This window comes from Marmota marmota, unplaced genomic scaffold (assembly GCF_001458135.2).
Source record: "Marmota marmota marmota unplaced genomic scaffold, marMar, whole genome shotgun sequence".
Classification (NCBI taxonomy): domain Eukaryota; kingdom Metazoa; phylum Chordata; class Mammalia; order Rodentia; family Sciuridae; genus Marmota; species Marmota marmota.
In genome coordinates this window covers 9,209,853-9,225,466 of record NW_026000229.1, presented here as the reverse complement: position 1 = coordinate 9,225,466, position 15,614 = coordinate 9,209,853, and the positions used below count along the sequence as shown (strand labels likewise).

General features: G+C 34.9%; 1 protein-coding gene across 1 annotated transcript in view; it reads left to right on the top strand.

Moving 5' to 3' along the window:
* Neo1 (neogenin 1) overlaps positions 1–15,614 on the top strand; it is a 171,912-nt gene that overhangs the window by 19,177 nt on the left and 137,121 nt on the right. Inside the window, exons 4-5 of the mRNA XM_048793211.1 lie at positions 2,743–2,896; positions 11,419–11,555. Of these exons, the coding sequence (XP_048649168.1) occupies positions 2,743–2,896; positions 11,419–11,555 (291 nt within the window). The remainder of the gene's footprint in view (positions 1–2,742; positions 2,897–11,418; positions 11,556–15,614) is intronic.

Below are 15,614 nucleotides of genomic sequence, written 5' to 3'. Positions count from 1 at the left end.
AAATGAGAGCTCTTGCTTCTCTATTGTACTGCTCCCCCTTTTCATGTAAACTCAGCTCCTCTTTCAGTGTTGCCTGTTTTTTATGTGTCTTCTCATTCTTTCTGCCCCTACTGGCTTTGCTCATAATTGGTTTTGTATGTATTTTCTCAGCTGTCCAGCTTCTCCCTTACGCTTAACCTCCTCTCACTGTGGCTCATTATAGTCCCTCTACTTCCTTGATATTTCGTGACCTTTCAGTTTCTATTCTCATTGCTGGGTGCCTGATCGTTTCCATAGTTCTCATTTCAGATTCAAGTTTATGAATATAATTGGGCCATCCCTACATTGTTTGGGCAGAGATTGTGGTAATATAGGACTACTTTATAGGCTTATTTTTAACCTATGGACTGCCTTACAAAGTGAAACCTGTTTTATGGGATGTGACTTTTGACGGTGTTCCCAATGGGCCTTGAACTAATGCTTTAAAATGCAGCTTGTTTCATTTTTGTTACCATCCCTGCCATTTAATTCCTGTCTCAGTGTTTCTTAATTTTTAATTATTATTTTTTGCCATATGTGGGATTGAACCCATGGCCTCATGCATGCTAGGCAAGTACACCCCGTCTCTGTCTCAGTGTATTCTCAGCAACCCCAGTTATCTTTGCTCAAAACCAGTGGTTTTCCATGTCAGTTAAAGTTCTTGGTCTGTTCAACTTTATGTAATCTTTTCACTTCCCTCCTTTGCCCCTCCCTTCCAATTCCTGATCTTCTCTCCCTCACTCTGTCATTGTGACCACCTTATGCTTATAGAAAATTCCAAATGTTTTTACTTCAGAGGTTTTCTACTTGCCATTTTCTCTGCCTGGAATCCTATATACCTGGCTCACCCTCTTATCTCTGCTCAGATATCAGTGAACCTTCCTTAAATATTCTGATTAAATAACAGCCTTCTGTTTCCACCTCCAGTGCTTCTCCTTCCTCCTCAATTTTACTTCAGAACATATCATCATCTGACATATGTGTTGTTTGTTGTCTCTCCCCCCGCCATTAGTATGTAAGGTCAACAAGAGTAGGGGATTTCATGTCATGTGAAGAATGGTTCCTGGCACATAGAAACCAATACATATTTGTTACAAATTTGTTTATTTGAGTCTATCAAAGTTCAGTTAAATATGTGTAAGTAATTAAGTGTGGGGGAAAAATTATTGCCAAAAGCAGTGTCCTTCATTCTACTTCCTTTGGGCCCTGCTTTTTTTTGGTTGGCACTGGCAATTGAACCCAGGGCCTAGCATGTGCTAGGCAAGTATTCTACCACTTAGCTATATCTCCAGCTCTTTTTTGTTTTGAGATAGGATGGCCTCTGAATCCTCCTACCTCAGCCTCCTGACCATTCTGTTCCTGACTTGTTTATTTGACATGGTAGATTTCTTCTTTACACCTAGCATAGCATTCAAGCAAATTCTCAGAATTTGATTCAAGAAAACAAGGTTTTCAGTGTCAAAGGATGAGACCATTACTCGATATCTAAAGCAAAAACAGTGCTAGATATTTTGCTGACTGAAGTCTATGAGAGTTTTGCTTTTCAGACAGTCTTCTCAAGAAAAGCTGATTGCTGATCTTCTATAGTTTTTTTTTTTTTGTTGTTGTTGTTGTTGAAGGCATTGTTTTGGTTTATATATATATAAAGAGGCAGAGGCAGGTTACAGCAGTGAATGACTTTGCCCTTGATTGATTGACTTTTAAAGCCCAGGATTGTCACTTATTGGTTGGCTTTCAAAGGCACATTCCCTGAAGTGAGGTGTCATTAATCTGTTAGGCAGTGGTTACTTGTTACCATGACTAAAGAACCATAATTAATGGACTGGACAAGTTTAAAACCATTTCTGGTAGTTGTTACCATGGCCCATAGAACACCTTTTCCTAAGTGTGGTGACATGGCTTATATCCCTCTGCCTCAGAATGGTCTTTTTTTTCCACTCAAAATTAACATTAAGTTAATATCACCCTATTAAATAAAGAACTTTATCTTTTACCCACAGGAGTATAGCCTTTTCACATTTCCACAAGAGGTCAGCTCTATAAAATGAACACATTAATTCTTTATCTGAATAAAGGATACACAAATACAGTAGTAACTTTAGTTTGCTGCATTACAAAATCAAGGATTGACAGACTAAGTGAGCAAGTTAATGAGATGAAACACAGAAAGATTTTCAGAAATAATAAATCCAGGGAAGGACAGGAAACCTCTCATATCCCTATGAGTAGGAGAGAATTTCAAGAGTCCTGAACTTGTTCATTTTCTCTACTGTTTGAACCACTCGTGACATTAATGTTGTAAAATAAAGAGGATGCATGTCAAATCTCCCTTGTTTGACCAGTAAGTAAATTTAATCTAAAGGCAGGAACTATAACTTTTTTGCTTTAAGATCCCTAAACAGCCTATCACAATGCTTTGCATATAGAAATTATTTGATAAATGTTTGCTATTTTAAATAGAATTTTTTTTTCTTTTTTTCAGTTGTAGATAAATGCAATACCTTTTTTAATTTTATGTGATGCTGAGGATCGAGCCTCGTGCCTCACATATGTGAGGCAAGTGCTACACCACTGAGTCACAACCCCAGCCCTAAATGTAATTTTCTTGTGTCACTTTTGCTTAAAATATTTTGTCATAAAAAGCCCCACAAGACTGAATAGGAGTTAGACATTCCTTATGACTAACTGATAAAGTGCTTTGTCTTTTATTTAAATTCTTTTTAGATCCTGAGGAAACACTCAGCTTGGTATTTTTGAAACAACCTTCTTCCTTAGTCAGAGTCATTGGTCAGAGCACAGTGTTGCCATGTGTTGCTTCAGGACTTCCTGCACCAGCCATGAGATGGATGAAAAATGAGGAGACACTTGACACAGAAGGGTAAATGTTGTCTGCCTAAAAGCCTTTTTCTGTCTGAGCTTGAGACCATCTAATCCTTTTTGGAACTATTGTTAATAAAAAATGATTACTTTATTTAAACACATTATAATGCTCATATGTCATCCTTGAAATATGTTCATGTGCTGTATATTATTATGATATTTAAAGAAAAAACATGCTTTCAAAATATTAAAGGATAATCATTCCATTTGTTCTTTCTGAAACTTTGATATACTTAACTTACAGCTTTGGGGTTTCCTTCCCTAAATTGTTTCAAGAACTTGTAGTCTCAACTAGCCTGAGACTTCTCTTTCATTCTTATCATTTTTAAAAATCTTTTTTCCTTGCTCAAATAGTGTAAGCAAATGGATTCTTCATCCTTTGCTTTTGCCTTTTGAAATCATACTAGCTCTGCTCTATTCACGAATTCTGCATCTTCCACAAAAGCCTTCTGTCTTAACACCACCCATCCTATCCTCTGTCTCCTTTCCCGCCTCATTTTTTCCTTATGTAATGAGTACTTTACTCAATTGAATTCTCTCTCATATGAGAACTGGTGTGATAGTGATGATAGCAGTAGTCAGGCATGTTTTCAAAACAGAGCTGTCCTGTACATTATAGGATGTATACTCACATCTCTGGTTTCCTACCCAATAGATGCTAAAAGCACTTCCAGTTGTGATGACTAAAAATGTCTCCAGTTTTTAGATGTCCTTTGCTTGAGGGTAGGGGACAAAATCACTCCCAGTTGAGGACCACTCTACTGGAGCAGTGCTGTCCAATGAAAATATAATATAAACCACATATGTAAATTAAAGTTTTCTGGTAGCCACACTAAAAAAGTAAGAAGTATGTGGGCTGGGGCTGTAGGTCAGTGGTAGAGTGTTTGCCTTGCATGTGTGATGCACTGAGTTCGATCATCAGCACCACATAAAAATAAATAAATATATTGTGTCCATCTACGGGTAAAAAAAGTATTTAAAAAATAAGAAGTATGTGTGCACTACTAAATATACTAATATTTTATATGGTGTGCTGCTTAGAAAATAATTTATACCGCTTTAGTTTGTACATTAAAATGAAATAAGATAAACTAGTTCTTCAATCATACTGCCCACATTTCAAGTCTTAGAGGTCTCATGTGGTTAGTGGCCATAAATTTGAATAAAGGAAAGTGTAGAGTTTCCTACTTGAGTTATTCATAGTGAACCGACAATCTTAATTTGTTCATCTCAGTAGCCAAGACATGTTGCTGGGAATGAGGTTTCCACTGCTCAACTCCACTAAAATTTGGTAGACCAAGGCTGGTAAAGAAAAGCAGGTTTATTAAAACAGGCTTTGAGGAAGACAGAGGAGATCTTTTTCTGTTGCAAATCTCTGTCTTCAAGGGCTCAGGGACCCTAAGAGAAGAGGAGGTTCAGTTGGACAAAAGGCAGGAAATTCTCTCTCTCTCTCTCTCTCTCTCTCACACACACACACACACACACACACACACACACACACACACTTGAGCTGTACTAGTCAGAAATATGTTTCAGTTCCTTGATGCCTCCGTGGGCCAGGGGATAGCCTTTTAATTTTTATTCTGAGGTGGAGAAAAGTCCAGATGCAGAAAGTGGTCATCAGGAAGTTGTATTTAATTTTAAAGAGGCTCTGTTTCAAATATGGAAAGGAATATTTATTCAGTCAGCTAGGTGATCGGCCTTCAGTGATACTGGGGACGATGAATCAGATTGTTCCTCACATATTCATTAGCAGAACTAATGGTATTATCTCCAATATTGCCTGATTTCTTCCTCATCATTCATCCATTCACCCACCACTTTGCCCATGTTTTGCTTTTTCCTTTCTTCCTGTTTTTCTTCCTATCTAAATATGAGGTGAAGAACTTATAAGACTTCAAAGAAATTTCTTTTAAACTTTTGCTAACTACAACATAGAGAATCTTGAAAATAGAGGAGAAAAATATTTCAAGCTCTTAGAGCATGAGTTTTAATTGAAGGGCTGGGGTTGTAGCTCAGTGGTAGAGTGCTTGCCTAGCATGAGCGAGGTACTAGGTTGATCCTCCGCACCATATAAAAAACAAATGCATAAAAAATAAAGGTTAAATTCTTAAAAAAAATTTAATTGACCACATGTTAAAATATCAGGGGTAAGAAACCGGAATAGATTTATTTTAAAACTTGTACATTTTATCATTATAGAAGGACATTCTGAAGATCTAAATAAATTTTTCATATAAAAAGTGAGAATTTCAGGCTAGGGTTGTGGCTCAGTTGTAGAGCACTTGCCTAACATGTGTGAGGCACTGGGTTAGATTCTCGGCACCACATTAAATAAATTAATTAAGTAAATAAAAATATTGTGTCCAACTACAACTAAAAAAAAATTTTAAAAAGTGAGAATTTCTATGATTATCATCGGTTCAGCAATTATTCACAAATAATTATTAAATGCTGAATATATCAGGTACCATACTACGTACTAAAAATAGAGTGATGGACCAAACACATAATTGATAGTCCTGTAACTGTTAAGAAGATTGAATTTGTAATTTCAAAACTCCTGAAAAAGAAATCTCAAGACCCAGATGGTTTCACTCAAGAATCCTATCAATATTTTAAAAAGAATTAACTCCAATTCTATACAGTCTGTCCAGAAAATTGAAAAGAAAGAGTTGAAAGTAATATTATCGTGATACCAAAATTAAAGACAATATCAAAAATAAACTTTAGACCTCCTAGGAATATAGACACAAAAATTCTTAACAAAATATTAGCAAATAGAATTCATTGATACATAAAAGTAATTATATGCCATGACCAAATGGAGTTTATTCTAGGGATGAAAGGTTAAGTATTCTAAAATCAACCAGTGTAATCCACCATACTATCAGGCTAAAGGAAAAACCAACGTTTCATGATAACGCATTTGACAAAATTGAACATGCATTCTTGTTTTTCAAGATCCCAGAAAAATAACTTAGTTGAAAAATCCTACATCAGACATTATACTTGATGATAAAAGGCTAGAACCTTCCCTCCTAAGAACAGGAATAAGTTAAAGAAATCCATTGTCATAGTGTTGGAAGTTCTAGCCAATTCAATAAATCAAGAAAAAAGAAAGGCATAGAGATCAGAAAGGGGGGGGGAAAAAAAACAATTTTTATTTGTAGATAGTGTGTTTGTCTGTATCCCAAGAAACCTACCAAAAACAAAACAAAGCAGAAACAAAAACAAAATAAAAACCCAAAAACCCTTTAGAATTAATCGAGTTTACAGGATATAAGATAAATTTAAAAATTAATTGTTTTTCTATATATTAGGAGTGAACACCTGAACACCAAAATTGCAAATATGGTACCATTTGCATTCACCCACAAGAATTGAAATAGATGTAAATTTAACAGAACTTGTGTAGGAATTATATGCTAAAATCCACAAAATGTTATTGCAAGAAATCCAAGACTTAAATAAATGGAGAGACATACTGTGTCAAGGATTAGAAGACTCAACATAGTAAGGATGTCAGTTTTCTTCAAATTGAGCCAGGTGTAATGGCACACACCTGTAATCCCCATGACTTGGGAAATTGAGGTAGGATTGCAAGTTTGAGGTCAGTCTGGGCAACCTAGACTTTGTCTCAAAATAAAAAATAAAAAGGGCTGGGGATGTAGCTTGGTGCAAATTTTCTTCAAACCGATATACAACTTAATTCAATTCTCATCAAAATCTTGGTAAGATTTCCTTATAAACAAGATTATTCTAAAATTTATATGGAAAGGGAAAGAACTAGAATAGAAAGAACAGTTTTTAAAAAGTGAGGAAAATAAATCTATCTGATTTCAAGACTTATTACACTGCTACGGTAATCAAGAGGTATGGAATTGTTGGAATATCAATACAAAGGTTAATGCAACAGAATAGAGAACCCAGGCATAGACCCACAGAGATATGCCCAACTGATTTGCAAGGTGCAAAAGTGATTCACTGAAGGAAAGATAGCCTTTTCAGCAAATACTCCTACATTTATACGTAGATAAAAATATGAGTCTTAAGTCTCAGATTTCATATAGGAATTAACTTAAAATGGATCACAGACCTGAGTATAAAACAAACAAAAATTTAGAAAACCCATACATAATTAGGATCTAGGGCTGGGCAAAAGGGTTTTAGGCCTCATGCCAAAAGTACCATCCATATGAGAAAAATTTGACGAATTGAATGTCATCAAAATTAAAAGTTTTTGCTCCATAAAAGACCCCATTAAGAGGATGAAAAGATAAGCTGCAAGGTAGAAGAGAATATTTAGAAACCACATACCCAACAAAGGACTAGTATGTAGAATATATATAAAGATCTCTCAAAAACTCAAGAGTAAAAAGCATGTAATCCAGTTTGAACATGGGCAAAAGACATGGAGAGCTGTTTTGCAAACAGAATTACACTTGGCAAATAAGAAAAGTGTTTTGACATTATTAGCTATTAGGTAAATGCAAATTAAAACCACCAGGAGATATCACTACATTCCTGCCAGAAGAGCTTAAAAAAAAAAAAAAAGTGGCAATACTGAATTCTGGCAAGGATATAGAGAAATGGGATGGGTCATTCTGACATTGCTTGTTTGGAATGTAAAATGGTACAGGCATTGTGGAAAAATGTTTGGCCATTTTTTATGAAACTTCCATATAACCTAGCAATTGCATTCTCAAGCTCTTGGGCATTTATCTCATAGAAATGAACTTACATTCACACAAAAATGTGCACAAGTGTTTTAATACCTGTCTTTCATTGAGTGAATAGTTAAATAAACCATAGTAGATCCATAGCATGTACTAAGCAATAAAAGGAACAAAATATTGATCAGTCTCCAGAGAATTATACTGACTAAAAAAAGAGTTTATAAAGATTACATACTATACAATCCTATTTATAAAGTTTTTTTTTTTTTTTTTGGTTTTTTTTTTTTTTTTTTTTTTTTTGTGTGTGTGTGTGTGTGTGTGTTTGGCAGTACAAAGCTTGAACCCAGGGGGACTCTACCTATGAACTATATCCCCACCCCTTTTTATTTTGAGACAGGGTCTTGGCTGGCCTGGGATTTGAGATCCTCATGCCTCAGCCTCCTTGAGTAGCTAGCATTAGAAGTGTGTGCCTGTGCACCTGGATATGTACCATTCTTAAAATGGCAAAATTACAAAACTGGAAATCATGATTAGCAGCTGCCAATGGCTGATCAGGAGATGAGAATGGGAGAGAAGTTATGTATGAGTTTAAAAGGTATAATGGTTATGGAAGTGTTCTGTGTCCTGATGGTATCCTGATAGTGATATTGTGCTCTGGTTTTACAAGATGCTACCATGGGTCTGGGATAAAGATAAAGCATATGTGAAACCTCTTTGTATTACTTATAAGAATTACATGTGAGATTGTATTTACTTCAGAAGAAAAGTTTAATGAAAGTAAGCCAATGAGAGAGTAAATTTTGTGCCAGAGGGATATCTATAAGCCTTAGTTTTCCTCTACCATCCTTTCCTGCTGTAGTGTCTCAGAAGTCTTATTATGCCCTAGACCTTGCTACTTCCTATCTTCTCCAGTGCCTTCAAGAATCCCCCCACCCTTTTTTTTCTTTTGGACACAATACCTTTATTTTATTATTTTGTTTTTATGTGGTGCTGAGGATCGAACCCAATGCCTCACATATGCTAGGTAAGTGTTCTACCACTGAGCTGCAATCCCTTTTTTGACATTTCCCCCTCTCTGTTAGCTCCTTCTCTTTTGCCTATTAAAGGATTTGCCTCTTTCACTCAAATAACTATAACAAACAAAAAAACTAAATAAAGCAAGCACTATTTCCCTTTGCTTCTCTTTCACACTTTTGTAACCTTAGGAATCTTCTTTGGCATTTGTTTCTTCCTCAGCTTCAATATCCAGTCCATTTGCAAGATTTGTCATTTTACTTCTTAGGTATCTCTGCAATACAACCATGCTGTTACTAGGTATTCTTAACTATTGTCACTTCAGTCGCTGCAGTAGCCTCCTGTTCTTGCCACATGTAATCTTGCCTCATTCCAAATATATCTTCACACTCCTGCCAGAGCAGCCTTTCAAAGTTCATCATATGACCACCAACCCCTAACCCACTTTTAAACATTTTTTAATGGATTTCTATTGTTCAAGATTAAGGACACAGATTCTTAAAACGGCTTTACTTCTGTCAAGCTAGCAATTATTTGTTAAATGAAACAGAGTCTCTATCCTTACGTTTATCATCATTCAAGAGTAAGTCAGTACTTTGCGCCTTCTTATTACTGCTATAGTTAGTTGTTTGTTTTTCAGTTCCGAGTCATTGCAATAACTTCATGACCAAACTTCAGATTCTAGTCTTTTTCTATTCCCTCTGTTTCTTCACAAAATCTGATGATGCCATTAATTTTCTTAAAAGCCTTCCTCCCCTGCTTCTACTTTGGTAGGGGAAAGTCTCCTTAGCATACCAAGCTCTTGCATATTGACCAAAAGCTGCTTAGGGACATACACAGCCCTCATTTTCAGCTACACTGAACTTAACTTGGGTCCCTTTGCCACACATACTTTTTCACGTATTCTTCCTTTTGTCTGCATATTAGAATATTGGAGTTCTAAAGACTTGGTTGTTTACTGTGAGTCATCAACATGTTAAATGAATTCTACCACCCAAATGGATATTCTTCCCAGTCTTCTTTTAAAAAGAGTAAAATCGGGCTGGGGATGTGGCTCAAGCGGTAGCGCGCTCGTGGCATGCGTGCGGCCTGGGTTCGATCCTCAGCACCACGTACAAACAAAGATGTGGTGTCCGCCGAAAACTAAAAAATAAATATTAAAAAATTAAATAAATAAATAAATAAATAAAAAGAGTAAAATCAATACCATTTAGAAAGATTGAATACTACTGTACTTGTACTCACCAATGCCAAGTATCCTGCATAGCAAATATCAGGAATAATTTTTAGTATAATTATTAGATACACTGTCTTGCTTCTGAAAATGTTATATCAATTTGTGTTTCAAATTATGTGCATTTTAGATAGATATTATGTATATATTGCGGATTTCTCATTTGGGAACATTTGTAAAATGCAGGGTCTTAAGTTTTGCAAAATTTTCTTATTTAATGAAGCACTAAATCCTGTCGTCTTTTTTTCCTGGACATTCTTGCTCTATTCCATGGTATCTTCTTTATTTCATCACATAAAGTTGGGATTTATAGGTATAATTAAGACCTTTCAGATAGGAATATCACTTGATAAAGTTTAATCATTGACTTCTAGAGTAGTCTTTCTTGGGGAAGTCATCAAACCTGATTCTGGATTTCAGCTTTTCAGGTCCAGACACTCAATCTCGTTTATCAGATTTAGAAAGACCAATTACCTATACTTAGAACATTCTGAGATTTAAGCCAGAATAGATCTTTATTTACTTCAAATGGGAAGAATAAATGTAGTAAGGACTAAATAGTTATTTCCTCTGATTTTCCTCCATAAGAAATTTTGCATGAAAAGTCAAATAATAATAATATATTTTTTCTTGGAAATACATACAGATAGAAGTATAACAATACTAAGATTTGGAAAGAATCTAGCCTATAAAATCAGTTTAGACTGGTTTAAAATTAAAATATATTATGTGTTTGATGCTATATTTTGTATTTATGCCGTCTATGAAAATAACAAAGTGGCAGCTTTTTTTTTAATCCACTTGTAGAATTAATTACATTCCTTGCTTTATGTCAGGTGCCTTTGTAGGTTTGATTTAGTTTACAAATTTACTTTATAAATTTTTTAAAATTTTTATTCTTTTTAGTAACATACATGGACTTTGTAAAAATTTGATGAAACAATTGACTTGTAATTTCTTCCTTGATGTTACAGGATTTAGTGTTTTCTTGGTCATTACCAACAAATATCCTTGTTGGTAATGGCGTGATGATGGCTGATTTGTACACAATATCAGACCTGCTGTCTGGTAGCTGTAATGTCTTTTTCTTCCCGCCTTCCCTCTCCTTTTCTATCCAAGCCACGATAGGAAATTTTCAGTGGGCACTGTCATCCCAGGATTTACTATTTCTGATCTGACATTATGTACTCTTTATTCTTCTTTTCTTTTCTTTATACTTCTTATCTACTAGCATGGCATAACTGGTGGTCAATCTCAGATTGATTCCAAACTTCAGAATTAAATAATTTCTAAAATACTGGCTGGAGTTGGGAGGCAGGATGGTGAAGTGGAATAAAGGTGATATTCCTTTGATACCTAGAAGTGTCAGAAATAATTCACTGTAACATTTGATTTGTATTTATGATGTTTATGCATATAAAATTGTGAGCAAGACAAATTGGAATTAAATTCTAATAATTTTATGGTAGTTTCAATTTGTGACCATATTCATAATAATACTGTTTTCTCCTAAGTGTTTTTCCTATTTTATATGCAGAGTTTCTTAGGTATTATTTCCCTCATACTAAAATGTATCCTTGTTTTTTTATGCAGTTCTGAAAGATTGGTCTTGCTGGCAGGTGGTAGTCTGGAAATCAGTGATATCACTGAGGATGATGCTGGGACTTATTTTTGTATAGCTGACAATGGAAATGAAACAATTGAAGCTCAAGCAGAGCTTACAGTACAAGGTATGTAAATATTTACTGTATAAATAAAAATATCCTGTGTCTGCTAATTGTTTTAACATTAAAATAGTTGTGGAAGAAGCAATACAGCATCACAGTTAAAATTCCAAAAAACTTTTAGGGTTGGGGTTGTGGCTCAGCTGAAGAGCGCTCACCTAGCACGTGTGAGACCCTGGGTTTGATCCTTAGCACCACATAAAAATAAATAAATAAAGGTATTATGTCTAACTATCAGTCCATACTAATTTTAAAAAAATCCTAACTTTTAGACCTGTATCCTTGGGATCAAATTCTGGGTCTTATATTTCCTAATAACTATATTAATATAGGAGATTTACCTAATCTATCTGAACTTCATTTCCCGCATCTGTAAAGTGGAAATAATAAGAATACCTACCTCATTGATGATTAAGAACTACTCCTTGAAAAATTCCTAAAATAGTGACTAGAATATAAGAGCTCAATGCTAATTATTGATTTTTTTTTATTGTAATGGTAATAGTATAAGGAAGGACAGTGTGATCTGGGGCATCTGGAAGGTTTTGTTTGCTTTTCTTGTCTCAGTATGCTTTTTCACAAGGTATCTGTTCTCTGATCCAGAACATGTCTCTCTTCAGCATTCCCACTCCCTTCCTTTGGATAAGTAGATTATATAGAAAAGAGCGTGTTATAGTTTGGACATGAGGTGTCCCCCAAAGCTCCTGTTAATGCAGGAATATTCAGAGGTAAAGTGATTGAATTATGAAAGCTATGACCTATCAGTCCATACTAATTTAAATGGATTGACTGGGTGGTAACTATAGACAGGTAGAGCATGGCTGGAGGAGATTGGTCACTGGGGGTGTATCTTAGAAGGTGCATCTTCCCTGTAGTCCCTTGTCTCTTCCCTTGACCTCTCTCTGATCTGCTTTCCTCCTTGGGGCCCTTCCCCCATAATGTGCTGCCTCATCTTGGGCCCAGAGCAGTGGAGTTGGCTGTCTTTGGCCTGAGACCTCTAAAACCATGAGCCCCAAATAAACTTTTTCTCCTCTAAATTGCTCTTGTTTGATGTTTTGGTCACAATGACAAAAAAGGTCACTAAAACAGAATGCAAAGTACTTTTCTGTGTAATTTGGTTTGATGATTTGATGTTTATTTTGGTCTGTTCAGCTAATGCTGATCATTGCTGCAAGAATAGTTAGTAGTTCTTTTCTTTCTCTTATATACTTGTCTTCCCCCTTATATGTTCCTTGATTTAGCAGTCAGGGAAAATAATGACACGTACTTATAGTTTCTTATTTTCATCTCTCCTGCCATTCCACTATGTGGAAATTACCCTTAAAAGAATATTTGCTCTGTCTCCTATGATTTGTCTGAGCATCATTTCAGAAATTCTTAGGATCTTCTTCATTAATTTTAGAGAAATCCAGCACTGCTTGAATATATAAAGATACAGGCTATCTTGTGTTATCTTTTATCAACTTGTCCCAGATTATATTGCATTTGATAGAATACACTGCAATTTGTATTTTGGAGTTGTTAGCCACCCTTTAGTTCTATTTTACATGAAAGTTTGTTTATCGTGGTACATTTTGTGGGGTTCAGACATGCATGTAGAGTACATACAATCCTACTCCCAGTAGTCACTAGGAGATTCAAATATGTGGGAAAATAGAATAAAAGATAATGACAAGAGCAAAAGTTAATGAAATTAAAAAAGAATTAAAACAATGTCAGCAAAGCCAAAGTTGAGTCTATGTAAAGAATAGCAACATTGATTAACCTCCGGCAAGACTTACACAACTTGGCAAAGGTCTTTATCTGCATCAGTGGTTGGCAACTTACAGTTTAATGGATCGTATCTTTCTGACTGCTTTTTTTTTTTTTTATAGACTATAAGCTAAAAGTAGTTCTTAAACATTTTTAAATTGTTGAAAAATACCAGAAGAATAACATGTGATACATGAACATATTGTGATACATGAAAATTTTATGAGACTCAGATTTTGTTGTTCATAAATAAAGTTTTATTGAAACACACTATAATCATTTATGTATTATATAGGAACACTTTCATGCTGTAACACAGAGAATTGAATAGAGACACTTTGGCTTACTAAGCCTTAAGTATTTACTCTCTGGTCCTTAACAGAAAGATTTGTAACCCCAGATATAGTCTTGAACTTCTGCAGGCTAGTAAGGTAAACAAAGACTGATAAAAATGGACAAAACACTGGGGTAGTTACCTCACAGAACATCTCTAGGTAGCTACTAAATATTTTAAAAAGTGGTTTTATCATCAGTCTTCAGAGAAATGCAAATAAAAACCATGCAATATCATTATTCTCCACTAAAAAGACCAATAATATTAGATGTTAGTTAGGATAAGAAACATGGGGATCTCTAATGAATTGCTGAAAGTAGTATACACTGATATAATCACTTTAAATTACTGTTTTGTAGAATCTGTTAAAGTTGCATACAAAAATATCTCATGAAACGAGTATTTCTATATTTATCAGTATATACATTAAAAACACTAAATAAAGTCCTTAATCAGCTGTATTCACAGTAAATCAAAACCGGGACTAATTTAAATGTCCCCTCAAAATTCAAACATCAAATGAGCAAACAATATTCCAGTCATACAGTGGCATATTATTTGCAATGAAAGTTGACAGACAGCTACTACATTTGACAAGAGTAAATCTCACAACACCCTTGAAAGAAAGAAGCCAGACACAAGAATACATACTATATAAGTTTGTTTTATTAAGTTCAAAAACTTATGTATATTCTTAGAAGTCAGGACAGTGATTACTCTTGGAGAAGGACAGTTATGACTGAATATACAGCCAGACTTCTGGTGTACTAATGTTTTCTTTCTATACTGTACTTTCTGAAGTGAAATCTGTACAGCTCAAGCTCTGCTCTTCATATATGCCATGTAAGGCCTTCTCTCCATTTTTTCAAAGAGAGAATTCATTATGTTAAAAACATATTTGGAAAATTTTGTTTTGAGCCCATCCCATAACTGAAAGGTCCCCCCCCACTACCCCCAATAGGGAAAGTAGTTTATGAGAAATAATTGGAGATATATAAATATAGTCATGCTTGTCTGACTTCTGTTATTTTTTTAAGAAGTTATAGTTCCAGGAAATGCCATAGTGAGTGTTAATGCAGAAAAGGTTATAAGTTCATTCTTCATCTGTTAAATATTTCAAATGTATTATCTTATCATTAACTCCTGGGATTTCTGCACATGCTGTGACGTGAATTAGCCTGTTGTGTATTTCCTGTCATCTCAGATTGTTGATAACAGTTAAAATGGGTGATGAATTGTTTTGTCTTTTTTTTTTTAAAGCAGGAATTTTTCCTTTTCTATTAATATAGTTGTATTGGTCTGTGATCTACATCTCCCATCCTCCATCCAAAAAGAAAAATTTCCGTTCTTGTTTTTATGGAAAAAATTGATAAATTCTAAATTGGCTGCCTTCTTGACATTGTCATTACTTCTAACTAATCTATAACATTTTAAACTCCATCGTCTTTTTTCTACTCTACTCATTTCTAGCCACATTAAGACATTGGTTTCCCTTTTTTTCTCCCAGTCTTCTTTATGATAATCATAACATCCACCTGCCTTTCATCGAACTCTCCACGCTTTTGGCTTCAGGATAAAAAGCAAATTCCTTATAACATATATACATTCAGAACCTCCATAGTCAATGTTGAAAAAGTTGTTTACTAGGGAGTCACCACAGAGTAGTGGTTAAGAGCAGTATCTACTCAGTGTGCCTGGAGGCCAATTTAAACTCTGGATACTGAGCTATATGAACTTAGCCAGATTATTTAACTTAACCTGTGTTTTAGTTTAGTTTAGTTTTTTTTTTAATCAGTTAAATGGGTTCTTATAAGGATTAAGCAAATTCCTGGCACTTTCCATATAAATCTGGGATGAATAGCAGTTATCTTCACTAAACTGCATGTAGGTTTTCCAGTGTACTATACTGTTTGACAACAGTGTTCTCTTACCCTCAACTACAGTTTCCTAATAGACCTTCAAGGTCAGTTTACCTAACC